This window comes from Dipodomys merriami, unplaced genomic scaffold, assembly GCF_024711535.1.
Source record: "Dipodomys merriami isolate MVZ:Mamm:240054 unplaced genomic scaffold, mDipMer1.0.p SCAF_1, whole genome shotgun sequence".
In the NCBI taxonomy this organism is placed as follows: domain Eukaryota; kingdom Metazoa; phylum Chordata; class Mammalia; order Rodentia; family Heteromyidae; genus Dipodomys; species Dipodomys merriami.
The window spans coordinates 94,537,619-94,560,732 of NW_027202270.1; the positions used below are offsets into that span (position 1 = coordinate 94,537,619).

General features: G+C 31.7%; 1 protein-coding gene across 5 annotated transcripts in view; it reads right to left on the minus strand.

Annotated features, from left to right (window-relative positions):
• The window catches only part of Nova1 (NOVA alternative splicing regulator 1), a 142,743-nt gene that overhangs the window by 21,878 nt on the left and 97,751 nt on the right, over positions 1-23,114 (minus strand). For 3 of the 5 annotated variants that reach the window (XM_070026068.1, XM_070026084.1, XM_070026104.1), the window contains exons 3-4: positions 8,067-8,233; positions 567-638 (exon numbers count right to left, since the gene is read on the minus strand). In XM_070026068.1, the coding sequence (XP_069882169.1) occupies positions 567-638; positions 8,067-8,233 (239 nt within the window). The remainder of the gene's footprint in view (positions 1-566; positions 639-8,066; positions 8,234-23,114) is intronic. The other 2 variants (XM_070026076.1, XM_070026094.1) reach the window with 1 other exon arrangement.

Here is a 23,114-nt window from a genome sequence, read left to right on the forward strand (position 1 = left end):
CAGTTTGCCACTCTAGCAATGAAAATATTGAAACTCTTAAATATTAATAAAATGCCATCTCCAGAGTTATTAAATAATATTAAACTTATTACATGTATCATTTTAGTTAAGATTAGATTACTATAAATGTTTGACACCAATACTGTTTACATAGGAAGGCATGCCTCCAATATAATTGCATTCACTTTTAAAGATATACCTTTGCTCAGTTTTTAGTAACTGTTTTTTGCACTTAAGATACCTTTAACTTACATACCAATAATTCTTAGAGGAGATATTGAGGGGGATTAAAATACCAACTCAATAACTAATCATCAGAGCTTCAAAAATGTAATTTTAAGGGAATAATTCAATACTCTAATTAAATCCATATCTGAATATAATCTTGTTAAAATGTACATAAATTCTAATAATTAGTTGATATTTGTTTTTCAAGTTATTTGGAATCGGATTATGGTGTATATATGTGAATGAACGAATAAATCCTTAACCCACCAGTATCTTTTTCTCCAGTTTGCAGGCATCACCCGTGAAAGTATGGAGAAGATGATAGGATGATACTGTACCTGATTAGCTCTGGAGGTGGTCATGGGATCAGATGGAGAGGACTTGGTGGTAGTTGGGGAAGATGGCAATGTCTGGGAACAAAGCAGTTCAGGAGCAAATCAACCTTTACAAGCCTTAAACTGATTATTAAATAAAACAAAACAAAACAAAATGTAACATAAGGAGAACAAAATCCTATGAACAAAGTTTTCTCTTATTCAATTAAAGTTAATGGAATTTAAGATCAATCAGGTAACTAATGCATGTAAATATGCATGCATAAGCATGTAAAAATAAAGTCATGACTTGAAATCATGATGGTGACAGATAAAATTCACATGGGCACTAAAGGTATCCTGACCATATTCATGAATAGTAGCCTCATTTCTTTCCCTCTTGATTTCCTGGGGGAAAAGAGATGTCAAAATAAAATTCCAGAAATCTGATGAGTAAAACTGAAAGAAGGTCATTTACCTATCAATGAATACAGCTGGAGATTTGACAAGGTGGTGAAATGAAGTTTACTTTGGATAAAAGTATCCACCTACTTAATATGTTGAATATCACCAAGAAGTTGATTCCATATGAATTTAGGGTCCATACATAAAAGTAATTAAATTTGCAGTTCAGAGTTCTTAATATCACATTCTCTTCTAAAATATTAATTTTAATTAAGTTAGAGCCCGTCTGAAAATGTAAACATTAACTTCATATTAATAAACACGTAATTAATAGCACTTTAAAAAATAACAAGATATATTTATGCTAAATATATTTATGCTAAATAGTAAATTTAATAAACTTGAAGAGTATAACATTGTTGCCACTGTTCAAAATAATCACAAAAATATTGAATCATATTCTTTGTTCACTTCTAAACTCTTGTATAGGCTGTATATAAAACATATTGTAAGCAACCTTATGACTGTTGAACAAATCATTAAGCTATTTCAGAATTTTTTTGTCTATTAGCGCAACCTTAAGCTATATGTGATGTTAAGAGTTTTTAAAGATGTTAAGAGTTTTTAAAAGTTGTAAAGAGTTTTAAAAAGTGTCCATTTGTTCACTTAGCCAACCAACATTGCTTAAGTGGTATCTTTAGTAGATAATATTTGCTAAGCAAAATGGGGTAGGATTTCATAGTATAGAGATAAGTCTCCATTATGATTTTCTTGATAGATATGCATCACAATCACTTACATATGAGCAAAAGCATAACTTTAAAGGTTCAGCAGTGTAAAGAAAAGCAGATAAAATCACCAGAAGTCATATTTTGCATTTAAGATCTGAACAGAAAAAAGTATATGAGTAAAGGAAAGGATAAGAAATAGAAAAGCTTCTGGTTAAGATGCTGCCCTCTAGTAAATGAGATTGGTTCTTATTTTATTGGATCTTTTTATGTTACTTCCTCAAAAATATTCCCTATCCTACTTAAATTCAAATTTACGATAGTCTGAAGAAAACTAGATTGAATGGTGGGTAAAACCAAGATGTTTCTCAATCATACAAAAATAGGAGAGAGTCTAAAGTCAGATGTGAATCTACATTTCTTTAAGAGCTACAAATCTTTTATCTTCTATTTTGGGTCTTTGTAATTAATTCTTGCTATTTCTCCAGAAAGACCACATTTTCAGTTATTAAAATTGCATTAACATATTCTTTTATGTGCAATAAATACTACGTTGGAGCACATGTGAATAACTTCATTCCTCCAAATGTTATATTTTCCCACCTCTGACTCAATGCTATTTTACAAAATTCTGAAAGCATTCAACATTTTAAAAAGTCTGTCCCACAGTAGTCTCAGATTAATAATGAAGTTGTTGACTAACATGTGTAAACTAGAGACTCTTTCAGTATAGATAGGAACCAAGGGCCATTAACCCACACAAGCCCAAGATGCTAGTTGCATAGGGCTTTTCTATTTGCATCAGAATAGAAACCAACATGGAATTGCTATAGGGCAATTGTGATAGCCCCCTTGTCCTGGAAACACATTCATAACGAAATCATTAATTACAGCAAAGAACAGCAAATACTGTGCTATCAAGTGGTTCAAAATTTGTGGTAACTTGTATTAAGGTGATTTGTTAAACATATCATTGATTTTCTTTTTGATTTTCATGTAAAGGAGGTATTAAGCATGTATTAATAACTGAACTTGTATTCATCTAAATTGTACTTAATAATCCTGATCCTTTTTGGAACCCCAAGAATAAAAAAATTAAAACTTCGAGAGTATATTGATATATTTTGATAATTAAATGTTTGCTTATTAAATATTATAATCAGGTAGTAAGTGAGATTTTAGTATTTTCAATAAACAAGTAAAAATTATATGTTTGTGCATCAAAGGACAAGACTGTTTAAATGTCACAGAAAATTATTTTCTTGGTTGAATTTCTAAATTAGTTTTTAAATAAAGATGTGACAGTCTGTTAGCTATTTTTATATAGATGACCTTTAAACATAAAAAAGTAAGTGCCTTTAACAAATTTAATTTTAACAATGAATATATTTTCATCTCAGCTGATCTTTTTAAATACTAGGAGAAAAACTTGTTCTTATAAATGTATAAACAGAAGTATATTATAGAAATAGTTTCAGATTAAAAGTTTCTATTCATTAGACTGACAGAACAGTGGTATTGATTGTTTTTAACCACACAAAAATGTATCAAAAATCTCTAAGAAATATTTCAATGTACAATATAAATGTACAAAGCTTGAATCTTTAATATTTTGTCAGCAAAATGCTTATATCATTTACTACTTAGTTGTTAAAGCTTAGTGATTTTGAATTAAATGCCATTAAAATTTTGGATGATATACACCATGAAGATGTAATTAAATATCCACATAACAGATGCAGTTTACTAATACATTTGTAATGTTTAACATTTACAAAGTACACATTCTGTTAAAAATCATTTTTCAATTTTCAAATAGTGAAGACAATAGATTCAGTCAATACTAATAGCATTTCCACTTTAAATGGAAAAGTATAATATACTTTTTATTTATGTAATTTGAATGTCTGCTTAAGAATTTTCAGACATTAAGGATGAATTACTTATTGCAGAAAAACAGTATTTTAGTAACTAAGACAGAGGATCTTGGAAACATCAAAGTAATTTTAAAATTAAGATTTTAACAAGAAGTATTTGGTTCAATGTTGATACAATCAAGCTTTGAGGAGTAAGTACAAAAAGTTACTACAAATTATAAGGTGAAATCTTGCTAACAGGTAACAGTTTTGCTGAACTACACAATATTACTGTAAAGAAGTAAAAATAAATACAGCTTGTCTTAAAGCAAGTCCACAGTAATAGATCAACAATAATCTTTAATATTTCAGACAAAGCAAATACAGCAATAAACAACAAACCTCAAAGGTTGTTCTCAAATTTCAAAATTTATATATTATGAGCCTACTAAGGAACATTACTCAAACGATCACTTTTCCAACTTATGTTTAAAACTCTGTTAAATAAACATGAGCACTGTACACATTCAAATAGATCAAAGATTTGAGTTTGTAGCTATCACATTTAGGTTATCATTGTTGGCAAATTTCCCCTATTTCTACCTATCAAAAGCTGTTACCTAGAAGTAAGCTTAAGAGTCTGTCTGGAGTGTTAGCATAAAAGAGAACAAATGTCTATTTTTTTAAATAAGATTTCAGAGAAAGCGAAACAGTTCTTTAGGAAATATGAGTAATAATTTGCAGTCTGTAGGATTTACCTCAGCTAGCCATGTAAGGCTTTCCATTATCTGGTCTCATCTTATTTAACTAATGATTTGCCACACAAATGTTCCTTTTGTGCCAACATAGTGTTTTTACTAATAATGGAATCCTTCCCATATACACCTTCCTAAGTTTTTTTTTAAATTTCTTCTCTTATTTAAGCAATTCCTGTACAATTTTCAAGGTCCAGTTCATAACGTATTAACCATTACTCTAGTCTACATTTTTGATACCCTTCAACATTTAAAATATATTATTTACATTATAGCTTGGGATCTAAATGTAGTTTAACATCTTTACAAATTATTGAAAATAATTGTATTTCACAAAGAAACAGGGCTATAACCATGTATATTTTGCAATTACTAGAAAGGCATTTAATAAGTTGGTAACTGAGTGAATAATGAACAACAAATTTAACAATGAGATTTTGCTAATTATTCATATTGAAAATAAAGCTTTTTTGACTGAGATTAAGATTTGGTTTTTTTTTTTATTTTTGTGGGTTTTTTTTGTCAGTTGTGGGGCTTGAAATCTGGACCTGGGTACTGTCCCTCAGCTCTTCAGCTCAAGGCTAGTGCTCTACCACTTGAGCCACAGCGCCACTTCCAGTTTTCTGATGGGTTATTGGAGATAAGAGTCTCATGGACTTTCCTGCTTGGGCTGGCTTTGAAGGCGATCCTCAAATCTCAGCTTCATGAGTAGCTAGGATTACAGGCATGAGCCACTGCCGCCTGGCAATTTTCTTTTTTAATAGAAGTGAATTCTTTAACTCCCTCTACCAATTTCTTTTCTACTGATGCTGTTCTTTAAAAATAATCTCAAATTGAGGACTGACAGTCTACAATAACTAATAATATGAAATGAGATCCAAGGCTACTGTTCTAGATTTCTATGCTCTACTTTCCTAGGACACTACATTTTTCTAGCTCTAACATTTTTCAATGCTCGAATTTTATTCTTTAAACAATATTATGCAAAAGAAAATTGGGAATAAAAATTTAAACATTAGTTATTTAATTAAAATTAGGAACAAAGCCCCAACAAGTACAAATAATGTCACTTGTGCAGAGAAAGGTTATTAGCAAGAGTCTTATCATGATTCTTATGTGTTGAAATTTTAAATATACAGACATCATGTTAAATGTCTTTATTCTATAGCAAAATGGTTTATTGGCTAAATAACTATTCTACGCTGCAGACTGACATCAGTCCTTCAAAACTGAAATTACTATTTTTCAAATTTGTACGCTTCACTTTTTATAGAATAATTTGTGGAAAATATCAAACTAGTAAGTTGGATATTAAGAAAATTAGACAATGTGAACTTGAAAAATAGTTGATATATAATGTTTTAGAACAATGTTCCTGCAAGTCTCCAGATTGTTCAAGTATTTTCAGTTTTTATATTGCAAATAAAGTGGTTCTGTTAAATATATTGCCTTACTAGATTGTTCCTTTGATAAATTCTTATAAATGATAGGCTACTTCACAAACATTACTGATTACAGAATATATAAAAACCAACAATAATTTAAATTCCATAAATATCAACAAGGCTTATAAATGACTGTAAACACACAAAAATAAGCTAATAGACATTAATTTAACATGTATCCTGAATATAATTAACATTATCTAAGAAAGGCAAATAAAATAAATTCCATTTAAAAAATTCTAATAATCTTCATAAATTTATACTGCCATGGATATATGGTAGGTAGATTGTAAATATCATGTTGCTATGGATAAATTATAATTTTAATTACAATTCATACTATGATTCTATGATTTGATGGTACTAGCTAACTGCTCCTATAAAAATAATATAAAGTAACTCATTATACTGTCTTGAATATGTTGTAATGCTATCATACTACTCAAATCATAATTTATGTTTCTGAGAGTCAAATGTTCTCTTCTGTCCTAAATGTTTAAATGCTCATAGAGTAGAGAAGGAGATAGAGAGAGAGAAAGAGAGAGACAGAATTGGCTAGATTAAGGCAAGAAGAGACACTATATACTTCAGTGCTCATTCTGTAAGATCTTAGCCACCCACAGTGATTTTATATATTTATAAATAGATATAAACTATTAACATCTGGATAAAACCAAGGAAGTACTTTAATGTTATAAGGCTTTAAACTATGCTTTGTATTCACTTAGCATAGATTCATCAAGCACTTTAAAATTATTAAGTGGCTGCTGAGAACAAAAGAGAAACTTTTAATCTTTAAAATATTTATATGGTACCATTTATATATTGTGATATTTCTTTTAAAAGTCATGGAGGATATACGTAGTGAATTATTTGATACTGACAGAATATTTCCTAGTTATTTTTAATTTTGTTATTAGCATCATAATTATCTATATATTGGCCAGATTAGTTTTATAACGTTGATTGATAACATTCTTTTTTAAAATAGGACATGAAATTAATTAAACTTTGAGCTACACTTCAAATTTATTACAGTGAGCACAAAATTCTATTAAATATTTGATATATTAATAAAAATAAAACAAAAAAGTACAATTTGTTGAGTGTAAACTTAATTCTGAATAAAAGTGGGAACATTAATTATACACATAATATATCAAATAAATCTAATTTAAAATTGTTTATGGAAGAAGAATCTATCTTAACATTAAATGTCATTTTCTCCTACATGATGTCAGTTACTAATTAATCTTAAAGAGCACAATTAATTTTGTCAAATAAAACTTTCATCACAGAAAATCCCATACATTAAAAATCAACATTGGTCTTATATATGACATATATGTAAATACCACACAAGTTATACAAAACATAATAGCTTATTTATAACAAAGGACTTCATGTTAAGGTGCACAAATTAACTCACACATATTCTTTGATTAAAAAATATTGAACATGACTAACAAAACAGGAGTCTATATATAAAACTACAGATATCACTAACTGGGTATTAAAAAAAACATGTGTGCATGTGTGTGTGTGTGTGTGTGTGTGTGTGTGTGAGAGAGAGAGAGAGAGAGAGAGAGAGAGAGAGAGAGAAAGACAGAGACAGAGACAGACAGAGACAGATGAAGAGAGAAACAGAGAGAGGGGGGAGAGAGAAGAGGAAAGAGAGAGAGAGAGAAAGAGAGAGAGAGAGAGAGAGAGAGAGAGAGAGAGAGAGAGAGAGAGAGAGAGAGAGAGAGAGAGAGAGAGAGAGAGAGAGAGAATGTATGTGCTGATCTTAGCACTTGGACTCAGGGCCTGGGTACTATCCTTGAGCCTTGTTGCTCAAAGCTAGCACTCTAACACTTGAACCAGAGCTACACTTCTGTCTTTTCAGTGGTTATTTAGAGATAAGATTCTCACACAACTGAAACTTCCTGCCAGGCTGGCTTTGAATTGTGATCCTCAGATCTCAGCCTCCTGAGCAGCTAGGATTACAGGTGAGACTGGTTATTGGAAAATTTAAAGACATAGAAGTTTTATTTTACTTAAAAAGTGATGTAATCTTAAACAGATTAATTTGCTGTAAGTTAATAAAATCTGTATCTACAAAGAGATGATCATAGTCACATAAATGTTCCTCAGAATAACACTAATAAATGACAAATCCAGTCAATTAAGAGATTAATTTGTCAAAGAAAGAGAACTTGATAGTCTTCAGCTAATAGACAACTGTTATGTTTTAAATCTGCTTTAGAAACCTGTATATGCTAACACTTAATTCTTTTGTAAGGAATTCATAGTATGTTGTTGATATTGCTCTTTTATTTCTCAACTAAAAACTCACTTGTTTGATGCGATCTGGATTAACGGTGGTCTGGGGTTGTAGAATGCTGACAGGTTCAGTCTTGGCCACATTCTGAGGCATTTCTCGAATTTTTTCTGCAATGAATCCATGAACTGCATTCAGTGCTTCAACTGTTCCCTGGATCAAGCACACTCTCTCAGTAGTACCTGCGGATAGAAGATGTATTTTCAGGGAATATATCTTCTCATTTTACATTTTTTAGCATAAAAGCTATGAAAAAGTATAAGTAAAATAATAAAAAATGTATAGCTTTAAGTTCTAAATGTTAAGCTAAATATAATTTATGTATATAATATCATTTTCATTTATTATATCATTGTAGTTATTGCAGTTTTATAGTTCTTGAACTTTAGAAGAAGCAGAGGTCCAGAGAAATTCAGAACTCTATCCATTCCTATTAACTTAAAAAACAAATAGTATTCAAGTAAAAATTGGGGTTAGAAACACATAGGTAACTATCTACAGAACCATCTTTCAAAGAGCTTAACCTCTATGAGTAAACACATAAAGAAATGGATAAACCAACACGAATGTTACAATTATTCACAATGAGATAGATCCTGGTAACTTCACAGATGATAAATTCCTAAATTACTAACACTCTTTACACTCTCAGAGCTCTTAATCATAGTAAGAGGCACTACTTGGTATTTTATATTTCATTACTTTTAATTTTTCCATTGGAATGTCAGCTGTATACTGACAATATAATATAGCATAATTGCTTTGTGCTATATTATTCCAGCAGTCTAAATCTCTGGTATATAGTAAATAGTTCTGGATAAACAATCAATGTTCCCTTTAGTAATGACATAATTTTAATAAGAATATCAGGGTTAAATAAGTAGTATTTATATATCACATAGAGCAAAGTATTACTGTTTTACAGATAGACTCTAAGGCAATGAAAGTATGTTATTAGGTTTTCAGACTACTGTGAGGTTTACTGAAGCAGACTGTAATTCAAGAGTAATAATCTCACAAGATGCATTTTTCATTTTTTTCTAATGACAAATTATTTTGGTAAAAAATGACATTTTAAAATTTGTAAATTTTTAAAATCTGTATGAACATTTTCAAGTACCTACTACATTTCCTTTGTGTAGTAGTAGTAGTATTTCAAAATTCTGATCTGCAAAATGTTTTAAAATATTGTTAAAGAGCACAGTTATGAAACTACTAATATTACAGGTGTTAAATTTACAGTGCCTTTAAGATTATAGTACATAAACAATTTATCATTCTTTTAGAAGAGACTTAGATCACAGGACTTGATCATGCAAATGATTATAATAAATAATAAGCATAGTTAAATTTTCCTAATTCAGTCCAAAAATTCACATGTCCTAGGTTGCAGAAATATTTCAATAGTGAGCAAGTATAACTTTCATTTGTAAGGATGGATAAAACCTGAAAAACACAATTTGAGTCTATGTACTTAATTTTTCTTGTTTCTCTTAATAATCTTCTTATCCTTGTCTATAATGAAGTATCTTGGTGATTCTTAAATAAATGAATTAATTTATAGGAATACTCAGAGGAGATATTATGAGATTGAATTCATATTCAATAAATAACTAGAAAGGATAGGAGCTGATCATTACAGTTAACGTAAAATGTCCTTATTTGGGTCAGTAGAAAAATCATACATCAGATCACATTACTGTGTTTGGAAACAACATAGAATACTCTCCAGTGGTTCCCAAAATAGTTTAACTTAGAGTTATTTTTAATAGTAAAATGTAATGCTAAATAAATACTTTATACAATTTATATTGTTCTTAATTTTGATTTAACAAATACATATGATATCTAATCACACAGTAACCCCAATACTCCAGATTGTATAGAGTAACAGATAGCAAATAGAAATCACTGATCCAGAGAGAAATATGATTGTCCACAAAGCCAAATATCAAACAGAAGCCTGTATGAGACAATTTATAGAGTTCATAAAATGACATTTACCATGTATAAAATCCAAAGATTATTTCATTTCCATTAGAATTACTCCAGTAAAAGAAAGAAAAAAGGAAAGCATGCATATATCACTAAGAAATACGAAATATTCAGAAGGGATGCTATTATATTCTTCTCATTTCTAATGGCCTTTTCACTCAGGTAACAGAAAAATCATAATTTTTTTAAATTTAATTTAATTTTATTTGTGAACATACTGTACAGAGGAGTTACAATTACATGGGCAGGATAATGCGTACATTTCTTACCAAGCATTGCAGCCTCCTCCTTTGTTTACCCTTCACATCCCTTCCCAGCCTCCCCCCACCCCCCATCCCAATCAAAAATCATAATTTTTAACAGGAAGTCACTAAAAAGGAAAACTGTCACAAATATGATCAAAGTCCTGTAACACAAATGAGCATATAAATCATGAAAAGTTGCTGGGTTTTGTTATTTTAAATGCTTTTAGAACTCGATTACTGTCTAAACTGAACTGCCAGTTATTTATCATTTTGTTTGATGGTAGTATTTATTTCTTTATGCAGCAGAGTAACAAGAGTTGAAAATCCATTTTTAAAAGTATTTGCTCACATTTTGTAAAAGGTAAAAATATGAGTGTATATAGTTTTAGGGAGAAATCACAAAATATGTAATTAGAAGGGTTAAAATCAATTACAAAGACTAACTAATGAGATGGCTTTAAAGTTTTAATTTCATGGGTAATCAAATGGCTAAAAGCACATTTCTAAAATTAGGTACAACCTAGAGCATTCCATCACTTCTTTCTTGGGCTCAGTCCTGCTTTACTCATTATGTATTTTGTTCTTTCTGTTTTTCAGCTCCTTTCTTTAAGCTGTGTTTTTTTACTGGCACATTCCATCATAAGAAAATATATTACAAGCATTTTAACATTTAAAGATATTTGTGGAATTGAAAAATTAGTCTTTGTAAAACTAATGGGATAATCCATTTAGGTAAAGATAATAAATGGATAAAACCATTGGTTAAAATGTTTATGACAAATTTTGAATGAAACTATCAAGGTTTTTCCTGACTGACTTCAGGGGTCAACATTTATGTGATGAAAAATGTGAAAACAATCAATATGAACCTTTTAAAGTAATGCAACATATAGTTTAACTCTCTCTATATATATACCTATATATATAATAATATATATTGTAATATATAATAAAAGTTTTTATTGTAATATACAACTGAAGTTTTATTAGTTTTAGGTTCAAACACTTTTGTGTGTCTGTATATATATGTATATATATATACACATACTTTTGTATGTGTATTCAAATACTTTTGTGTTCAAATACTTTTGTGTATTTATATACAAACTATTTGAATCTAAAATTAATAAAATTTTTGCACTATACAATTATAGATATTTCTAAAAGCAGAAATATTATTCTGTAGAGAAGCAAAAATACCCGTCGAAAATGTCAAACAGTTTAGAAAACTGATTCAGGTTCATTGGTAAGGAGAAATAATATAATCTATATAATAAAATTAACTAAGAGATATTATAATCCAACTATATTATAATTTTGATTGAAATTTAGACAATTTTCATTTGAAGGACAATTGAAACAAGTATATGAAGTGAGTATTAAAGCGTATCAATTACTTAACAGTTGTGATTATAACATCAGGTTTTGTAAGAAAGCATCCTTTTTAATTTTTGGAGATATTAATAAAATATATACTTAGAAAACCAGTGGAATGTGTTTAAAATATTTCTGCAACATAAAAAGAAGTAGGCTTTGCAAAATTTTGAAACTGTTTATAGATAAAGCATATAAGGAGATTCACTATCCCACTTTTATGTACATTTGAAAACTTCCTAATAAAATTATACAATAAGTAATAAAATTATGACCTTTCTTCTAGAAAGATCAATTTTTTAATAGCTAAAAATTCCTTGAGTGAGTTAAATATACTCTGCTTCCTCATACCCAATTTTAAACCTTCTCCACAATAGCTATTTGCTCCAGGGTCTATTCCATTATGGCATATGCCTGAAATGTCCACTGAAAGAACTTATTAAAGCTATACCTGGGCAAATACACTTTTCTGTTCTTCACATTCTTTGTGCCACCATCAACATTTGACAGGTTGGATATTCTAAGAACGTATCACTTGGCTTTTGGGATACAAAATACTTCTGGGTTCTGATTTTCACTCCCATCATTCATTTGAAAAATATTTTTTGATGAACTAGTAAGCAATAATCCAATTGGAAGGTGAAGACAGAGTCAGGGCTAAAAAGATCATGTAAAAACTTTAAACATAAAACTAAATAGACAGGATTAAGTGCTATCAAGAAAATTGGGGGTCATAGAGGCTGAGCAAAGACAAAAAGAACTATCAGAGAAACTTGGTCAAACTCACTACTGCATCTCCAGTATGTAGAATAATGCCTGACACAACATATGCTTAACAGGTAGCTTTTAAACTACAGAAATAACTTTTTATACCTAGCTTTATACCTAATTTGGAATTATATATATATATGAATGATTTGTACAGCTTTTTATTAGTGCAAAACATGTATAAAGCAAATATACATTATTTGGGTTTTTAAGATCACATGATATATGCAAATTTGATATATTTTGGAAAAAGATTTTATAAAACTAAAGTAACAACTTTATGGCATATGAGCATAATTTTTATGATCATTTATGGGCATAACAGGACACTCAGTAAAAATCATGTAGGCAATGGTATGAGGGGATAAAATAAATAATTTAATATTTTTTAACTTCTAAAGTAAAAGAAACAGATCAACTGAACGTGTAAAACTAACAAAATATAAAGAACAAATTTTGCTGTATTCTAAAATGCAATTAAAAACTTCTGAAAAAATTGGTACCAACTTTAAAACTTGAATGAGTACATTAATGAATACATAAATATTTCTGATTGTTATCTACAATGGAAATTAGTAAATATTTTTGATTTACATGTGAAAAGTGCATTGTTTTGTACAGGTCTACCATCCATATTTTCAAATATAAAGTTTAAGCTGGGCACCGGTGGCTCTCTAGCTACTCAGGAGGCTGAGATTTGAGGATCGAGGTTCAAAGCCAGCCCAGGCAAGAAAATCCGTGAGACTCTTACCTCCAATAAACCACTAGAAAACAGGGAGTGGTGCTGTGGCTCAAGCAGTAGGGTGCTTGCCTTGAGCTGAAGAGCTCATGGACAGCGCCCAATCCCACAGTTCAAGCCCCATGACTAACAACAACAAAAAAAAATTAAAATGCTCCAAATCCTTAACTTATTGAGTGCAACAAACATGTCACTCAGAACATTCACATTTTGGAGAGTTTCAAATATTAAATTTGGAAATTAGGAATGCTCAATTGACAAATTTTAGGCAGATATTCCCAGCTGAGAAACATGAAACCATTATATTCTATTCAGAAATGGAAAGACCTGGAAAAAATTATGTTAAGTGAAGTAAGTCAGGCAACAGATACAAAAGATGCAGGTATTCTCTTTTATGTGGAAATGAGATTTAGCTTATAAACCTGTAAGTACATACTTTGAGTGGTAATCAAGTATATACAAATATATTAATTGAAATATGGTAGATTCAAAGGTAAATCTCAAATAGTATAATGCTTTAGAAAGTTCAGGGTTGGGAAGGTGGCTCAGTGGTAGAGTGCTTGCCTCACATGCATGAAGCCCTGGGTTTGATTCCTCAGCACCACACAAACAGAAAAAGCCAGAAGTGGTGCTGTGGCTCAAGTGGTAGAGTGCTAGCCTCTTTGTGTGCAAGGACAGTGCCCTGAGTTCAAGCTCCAGAACCGCCAAAAAAATAAAAAACAATCAAAGTTCAGCAAAATAACACACCAGGAAGTAGGTACTAGAAAGGGTTAGGGGATCAAGGGGTAGATCAATGAAGAGGAGGAGAGAGACGAGAATGCAGTCAAGAATCCAAGGTATATCCTATAAAATTAGGATGATTGAGGGAAAGGGTATGTAGGGGAAGGATGGATAAGAATGTTGAGTCATTATGTCGAAACGAACTTTACAACTTTGGTGGGGTGGGGGGAGGGTTGGGTAGGGGGGTGGGAGGAGGATGGGATAGGAAGGGGAAACAAAGGAGGAGGCTACATGCTTGATAAGAAATGTACTCATTACCTTGCGCATGTAATTGTAACCCCTCTGTACAGTATTTTCACACACAAAAAAATTGTAAAAAAAAAGAATGTTGAATGACATTAAGATATGGTATTCTTAAACTGCTTTGTTAAATGGCAACTCCTGTATACAACTATTAAAGGATATTCAATCTATGCTTCCATTGAGAATATAGCTCAACAACTTACAAGAATGTAGACATACAATTCTTTAGAAAATACAAGTGTTAAAAGGAAGGAATTTGACTGTAGTATTGACAGTGAAACATCTTAATTTTGAAAGGGGTGATATTGATCACAATGTATTGTATTCTTAAACATTAATTGGCAATTCCTTTGTACAACTACCTAAAGACAATAATAAAAAGATAACACAACCTTAAAAAAAATTAAACACTCTTTCTCAGTATTTCTGTGACAAACTATAGACATTGTTTTTGGCCTCAAACAGAACTTATGAAAATGGAAATGTCAAGAAAGTTTTCAGTAGGCAAAATCTGATATTTGAAACACAACAAAATACATATGCAAGTTTCATAGCAAGATAATGACTTACAATACTTAGAAGTTACTAAATTCCAAACAACTTATATTCTGAGTGGGTTATTATCTTTTCTACTAAAATAAGTAGATTTATTATTTTAGGAAATCTTTCTCAATACATTATAATTTTTGCTCAGTGTACTGTATATTCTCAAGATACATTTAACATTTCCTTCATATTTCAGGCCAACGTTATGATTGAAAATAATAATACAATGTCAATCTCTATAGATTTCTTTAGGTATGTTTATCATCTCACAAAAGGTTCTTAGTGAAGAAATCTACTGTTTTCATTTTCTTTCCTTTGAAATCTCTTTAACTGTCTGTATTCCTGGATTTGCAGTAAGAATCAACTGAGAAACTATGGCATTCATACTTTTTTATCAAAATGTTTAAAATAATATATGTGTGTGTGTGTGTGTGTGTGTGTGTGTGTGTGTGTGTGTGTGTGTGTGTGTGTGTGTATGGAGAGGGGGGAAGAGAGAGAGAAAGAGAGAGAGAGAGATACCTTAACTTTCCAAACGGAAACCCAGGTGATAGTTTTTTTTTTTTTAAATGAATAAAAAACAACCAACAGTGAGTTGCTTCACGGTCCTAATTCTGTAACCATGCAAATTTATATACTGAAGTATATATTTATGTTAAAATCCGCATAAAAATTAGTTCAATAGCTTTTCTTTAGATTAACTGTTAAAAGTGAGTTACAAAGAGCATCAATCTTGAATGACAACAAATGTTGGGTATATTCTGTCAGGTTAGATGATATACAATTTAAATTATGAGAAAAAAAAAGTCATGAGAATAAAAGTGATGGCAGTGGTACTTTTAATATATTAAAACTGTTGGAAGAATTCTTACATATGACTTCATTTTCATATATTGCCTTTCAACAGACCACAATCCATGCGAGAAATAATGATTCCTGGTAATGCCTTAAAAAAATTCAGAGCCTTTTCATGAATTCATATGTTCTGATATTTACTGCTGCTAAGTACAGCAGCAGAAGTCCCATTATGGGGCTGTATTGTGCAGCAATATAGTGTTAAACCATTTCCTAAGAAAACATATCCTTTGTCTAATTTCCAGAAATGAAGCTACCTGAAGGTTTCCTTTGACATTCATCATGAACCTTTTCTTTATGATTTAGTTTCTTTTCCAAGTCTGTATATTCATAAGAGCTAAATTAAAACTGTAAGAAATTCTACAACTTGCATCTCCTATCATTATTCTAAAAGTTCTTTAAATGATAATGCTTCTTTATGTTTACCAATCATTTTATAATTATGAATTATGTATCTAAGTCTACATGCATACATATAAATTTTCCTTTAATATTATTTAATGTGCACAATAACCAGGACAGATAATATAATCTCCAGCTTACAGTTACTCAAGTGAAAGCAACTGGATCAAAGTCACACAGCAAATGCAGAAATAATTTAAGGTACTTTAGAGCAATTATACTACATACCTCTAGGAAATGTAACATTAGGCCAGCTACCAAAAATAAAATATATTTAAGAAAAACCACCAATGTTTCAGATTGATTGGGGAAAATTAATTTTAACCAAATTTGACAAATGAAAAATTACTTTTCAGACTCACTGCACACATAATATAAAACTAAAGGAAATGATTGACCCTTTTGCAGAGAACAGACCACCACAGGAGATGGTTACTAATTGTGTGAGGCATTAACAATCCTTTTTAGAATAAGCTTTGAAAATAACAAAGGAATTTAGAAAATTGCCATAAAAAGTTAAGTTCAATTTGTAGTTGCAGTTTTTATACCATTGAATAGTGTGCACATTTAATAATATTCCATTCTGGCTTCCATTTACCAAGGGTAAAATACACTACTTTAAGACATCTGAAAAATAAGTAATAGCAAGACACTGGTACTTATTAATGCCTTTAATCCTAGCTACTCAGGAAGATGAGATCTGAGAATTATGGTTCAAAGCCAGTCTGGGCAGAAATACCTTGAGACTCTCAATCTCCAATTCTGTACCCAAAAAGTCAGAAGTGGAGCTGTGGCAAGTGGTAGAGTGTTATACCCTCAAGCAACAAAGCTCAGGGACAGCACCCAGGTCCTGAGTCTAAGCACTAGGACTAGCACCAAAAATAAAAATTTTAAGATAAAATAAATAAGTAATAGGGATTGGCATCTATGAAACATAATAGTTGCTTTTCTTCCCCCCAAATAATGCAAATGGTCATATAACATGCTTTAATCTCAAGTGAATAAAGTCTTAATGCTCTGTTTTAAGAACATGCTTTAATATAAAATATATCCATCCAAGCTAAATAATCACTGTATAGAATTCAGAAAAAAACAAAAAAACGAAAAAGTTATTCATATTCTTTGGTGACCTTAGAAGACAATGAATGGTACGTGAGACACTGCTTAACTCCTGTCTCAATCTGTTCTATGCATGCTTATGGCATACTTTATTTAACTAGCTATTTTTATAAAGTAGCTTCTGCAGTACTGATGAACACTGAAAACAGATATACATGAAAAAATTAAATAACAGTGGCAGCCATTGTCATGTATACTCAATTTGTCTTATATTTAAGTTCTGAAGTAATGCAGAAATTCCCACCAAGATGAGTAGGTATTCATTTACGGTTTACTCTAAATTAAGAATTAAAATACACAAGGTATCAAAACCAAATATAGTGACAATGCGGTATAAACCATAGAGGGAAAAAAACACAAGAAAAAAGAAATAACTTTACATTGCACATTAAAAACAACAATATGTTTATCTGAATTAGGGAAGGGAAGGGAACAACAAAATGGTGAGACAAAGGACAAAAGGCTAGCCAATTCAATAGCAATACTCACAAGACAATATGTTGCAAATGAATTTTACAACTTGTGGGGAGCATTGGGGGAGGGAAAATGGGAGAAAAATGAGGGAGGTGGTGACAATGTTTGACGAGAAATGTATTCATGGGGCAGGGAAGGTGGCTCAATGGTAGAGTGCTTGCTTTGCATTCATGAGGCCCTGGGTTCAATTCCTCAGCACTGCATAAGCAGAAAATGCTGGAAGTGTCGCTGTGGCTCAAGTGATAGAGCACTAGCCTGGAGCTGCAGAGTTGAGGGACAGCACCCAGGCCCAGAGTTCAGGGCCCATGACCAATCCCCCCCCCCCACTCCCACTCAAAAAAAAAAAAAACAAAGAGAAAAGTATCTTACATATGTAACTGTAACCTCTCTGTATATCACCTTGACAATAAAATTAAATTAAAAAATAAAAAGTCTTTCCTAACAATAACCCACGTTTTTACTGTATTTGATGTTGGTATAATTTGTGGAGGGAAAGGGAAAAAACAAATTGTTTAAATAGGGATACAGGTGGACCCATTGCAACAATAAGATGTACAAGACCTTATGTCGAAAAACGAACGTTACAACTTTGGTGTGCGGGTGTGTGTGGGGGGGGGGGTTTGGGAAGGGATGGTAAGGGGAAACAAAGGAGGAGGCAACAATGCTTGATAGGAAATGTACTCATTACCTTGCTCATGTAATTGTAAGCCCTCTGTATGGTATTTTCACAATTAAAAAAATGAAAAAAATAAAAATTACAACATTACTTTGGTCAATATTATTACTTTTTAGTGTCTAAAATGAAATATAGGATTATAAAACTGACAAGACAAAAATCTCAATAAACCTTCCAAACCAACAAAAAACTCAATAAAAATTACTATTATATGTACATACAGAGAGACATCTACTTGCCACCATTTGTAAAAACTGATTTGCACTTGATTTCTGCTGCAATAACGAAAAAAAATCTTCACCTACCCTTTATATTCTATGGAGAAGTAATTTGCAGAAGTTCATATCATAGACTACATTTGGAAGCTGAAAAAAGTTTGTATGACAGATGAGATACAGAATATGCTATGGAATGCAGAAGTGTAACCAGTGGTGCAATGCTTCATGCAAAGGGAGGAAAAGAACACATCGGTGGACATTTTTGCAGCACAGTAACAAAGTATAAATCAAGAGCAAAAAATGGGTATCTCTGAGGGTAGTTCTATTTGACATATGACAAAAGTGTCTCCTTTGAACTCCAATGTATTCATGAGCTCCAGTGTTACTTAGAAAATCAGTTATAGGGGTTGGGAAGGCAGCTCAGTGGTAGAGCGCTTGCCTTGCATGCATGAGTCCCTGGGTTCGATTCCTCAGCACCACATAAGCAAAAAGAAAAAAGCCGGAAGTGGTGCTGTGGCTCAATTGGTAGAGCTGAAGGGCTGAGGGACAGCTCCCAGTCCCAGAGTTCAGACCCCACGACAAGACCACCCCCCCAAAAAAAAAAGAAAAAAAGAAAATCAGTTATAATGAGTCTGTAAATACAATATGAAGGATTGGGTCCACATCTCCACAGATTACAAGAGAGATTGGATAATACAGGTCAGTGAATAATCAATACATTTTAGCAAGCTGATAATTTATTTTTATTATCTTCAAATAGTTGTGCAAAGAGACTTCACTTTATATGTCAGTTATATGTACCCTTCATTTTGATCAGTTTCCCTATTCCATCCTTCTTCCTACCCTTCCCACTGATCACATCCCAACTTCTCTCCTACAGTTTTTGTTTTTGTTTTTTTTTTTTTTAAATTCTGGCACTGAGAATTATATGCACTGAGAAGTATGGCTGGCTCACAATTCCTATTTTCTTTAATCTCTTCTTAACTCCCACTTCCTCCAGACATGTGTCAGCTTCCTTGTATTCATTTTGTTAAACTGCAATTAATTGTTCAAAGGAGTTACACCAAAGAAACCCACCCATGTATACCATAATTTATAGTCAGTTTGATTGTGTATGTATGTATTAGCCAACTGGAGCTATGTGCCAGTATGCCAGGCCCTTCTCATTTTAATTTTAGACTGTTCCTTGCTAGTACGGGAATACACTGGATTTTGTATTCTAATCTTGTACCTTAGCATTTTAGTTAATGTATTAGCTTTATTGTGGATTCTTTGACATTTTCTATTTATAGGGGTATTTATAAGTATTTATAAAAGTATTATTATGTAGACATAGATAGTTTTACTTTTTTCATATCAATTAGGATTCATATTTTATTTTATTTTCAATTATTCTGGCTAATACTCCTAAATAACAAATAGCAAAGATGAAAGCTGGCCTACTTATCATGTTCCTGAGTTTAGGAGAAAAGCTTTCTGATTTTATTATCATAATGTTAGCTGTGAGCTTTGCATAAATTACCTTTATCAGGTTGACCAAGAAAGACATTTTATGAAAGAAGATACAAACAATACCAATACAACATGGAAAACAATATTCACTTTGTGTGTAAATGGTACAGTAGGTGCATGAAATTGAGTTCACATAAGAAGAAACATTATTATAAGTAGCTTCAGTATATCACAATATAGTTACATAAAAATGTGACTTTAAAAACAGGTGTCAGTGGCTCACATCTGTAATCCTTACTAGTAACTTAGGATGTTGAGATCTGAAGAATCTTTTGTTTTATCTCTTATCAGATCTCTGTCCTATGTCTCTTATCTTGTGAATTATTAAATTGGTATAAGTAAGAGTTGCCACAGATGAAAGAACTCCAGGTGAGGAATCACTTGAATATAATAGTTAATCCCTGTTGGCCCTACTGGCGCTCTGTCACAGGAATACACAATTCTCCACAGGCTCAAACCTCCTGACTCCCTGGGTTGCCCTTTTGACTTTTAATCCAGTTGAAGACAGATACTTGGACTCCTGGTCACTCACTACCTCTCATGTATGTGAGGACAGATAGTTGGCTCTCTGTCACTGCTGGCTTTTCCTTTGCATGGGATCTCTGAGTCTATGGTTTCCTCTCTGCTCTCCATTGCAGTTTCTGGCTTCCTGCCCCTATTCACTAAGCTACTCCCAGTGATTAAGTCCTTGAGTATCCTTCAGTTAGCTCACTAGAATAGCTAACCTTCCCCAGACCATTAGCTATACCTTAGTGTTTCACTACCTTATCCTTCCCAACTCAGAAAACCGTAGATGATTTACATGAAAAGAAGAAAGTCTAGTGGGCCACCCCATTATGTACCTGAACCCGAGCTCTCACTGCCATCATCTGCCTACAGGAGATTACATTCCTTATATGCTAGTACATCTTAGTTTTTTACCAGACATTTTAAACATCTTCATTCATCATGATTAGACTCCTGTGTTAGTCTTGTCTATTTCTGAATCTTATCCAGTTCCATATCAAACCTCTTCAGAGTGAGCTCTACGTAATGAACACATACACTCTGTATCACACACAGCCCCAGTTTTAACATTTCTACTAATTAGTTTCCTTTTGAAAGTATATAGATGTAGAGTCAGGAAGTAAGAAAGATGCCAAAGTTTCAAAGTTTTCTAGTCAACCGAATAGAGTGGCTGGCATATCAGTAAAAAAAAAAAATGAGGAAAAATATCAAGTGGCATAATATTCTGGCATTTTGCTTTTCCTTTCTAAGTGGCAGCCTCAGTTAAACATGTCTCCTTAAGTTAACTTGTTTTTCTGAGTTTACTTACAGCTTCCCTCTACCTAAAGGATCCTCACTTCATCTCATCAGAGTAAGTACCAAAAAAATACATTATGAATTAATCCAATCTCTCAACTGGTACCTCCCTAACTGAAGCCATCATTATTTCTATAGATTCATTCTAATAATCTGTTAATTTGTTTCATTCCTCTACCTTCTATCAAGAATTATATGTAAATTATATTAATTTAGCCTTTTAAATTCGTAAATTATGTAATTTAGCCTTTTTAAGGCAGTGGCTTCACATGTAATGCTTGGTTTAAATCTAAATCCTTTACAACAGATTTCAAATCCATCAAGAAATCATGGTCTCTGCATAGCTCTCAGTTCTCATCATATCTCATATTACTCCCGTCTTTCTCTGCACTCCAGGGAGTTGGGTCTTTTTTAGCTACTGAAACATGCCAAGCTTGTTCTCACTTAGGCCTTTTCTGCTAACTCTATTCTGGGAGCCCATTCCTCTGGCTTTCACTATGCCAGTGTTATTCTCCAGTTGTGTCACTCAGGCATTAGTTCAGTGACACTGAATCAGAAAAGACTTTCAACACATAAGATATCTACAACTCAATTCCTGTCTATCACATTTGGATTCTTTACTGTCATAATGACCTTCATTATTTTATGAAGTTCTTAGTTGTAATTTGTTTACTTTGTTTTTGTCTCTCTCTGATAAGAACAAAAGACTCAAGAACATATAAATTTGGATCTTTATTTCACAGTTGTAGCCCCAACTTGGTTTCTTAATAACGTGTTAATAAATAATTATTTGCTTAATGAACTATGGTCTCTGACAAAACATAAATTTTATTAATTCTAATTACATTAAAATACAAAGTAAATACCAAGAGGGAAAGTATATATGAATTACCAATGATACAAGAAATAGCAAAAAGTATCCTTATATTCTTTTGTATTAACTTACATAATGTTCCCTACTGAAATACATTTACATTCAAGAGATTCTACTCTGTCCACACATCCTTTTATACCCAGGATGAGAAACTGGCTCAGTATTTCTTTTCCTAATTAACTTCTGACTATTTATGCTAGGTAAATCCATACACAGAGAAGAACTACGTAATTTTTTTTTCTGGACAAGAAAATCCACATGAACAAATTCTCTATATTGGTTAATCTAGGAGTAAGTACAGTTGAAACTTCTAACAAACTTTATGATCAATACTTACCACAAACTATGGCTTCCTTATAATAACTATGCATCAAATCAGAAAATTATTGACTTGATGGTGACAATTATATACTATTTTGCAAAGAAAGAATCACAGCTACTCAGGAAGCAGAGATCAGAAGGACTGTGTTTTGAGGCCAGACCGAACAAACTGTTAAGGAGACACCATCTCAATCCATAAGCAATATGTGCTGGTGCATGCCTGTGATGCCTCATACATCATGCTTTAGGGCAATAAACAAAAATTGACATCCTGTGTGAAAGAATAAAATTAAAGCTAAAAGCCTGGCTTAAAGGTGGCATAGCAGAAGAAAGGAAATAAATAACTTTATCTATTATTTGGCCAAATTTTCCTATGATAAATTAGAATTAAGATATAGTATTAGTGTGTTTACTATGTCTATGTAAAAATCCAGATATATAATTCTAAATAAAAACTCTCTTCCATGAAACAACAGTGCTAATATGGAATTTTTTTAAAGAATCAGGAAAAAATTGTAATTTCTATTATAATATCAACATTTTCATTACTATTAAGGTATGATAAATAAGCTCAATGTATGTCCATTTGTACAGTGAACCTCTAATAGACTTACAGGATATGT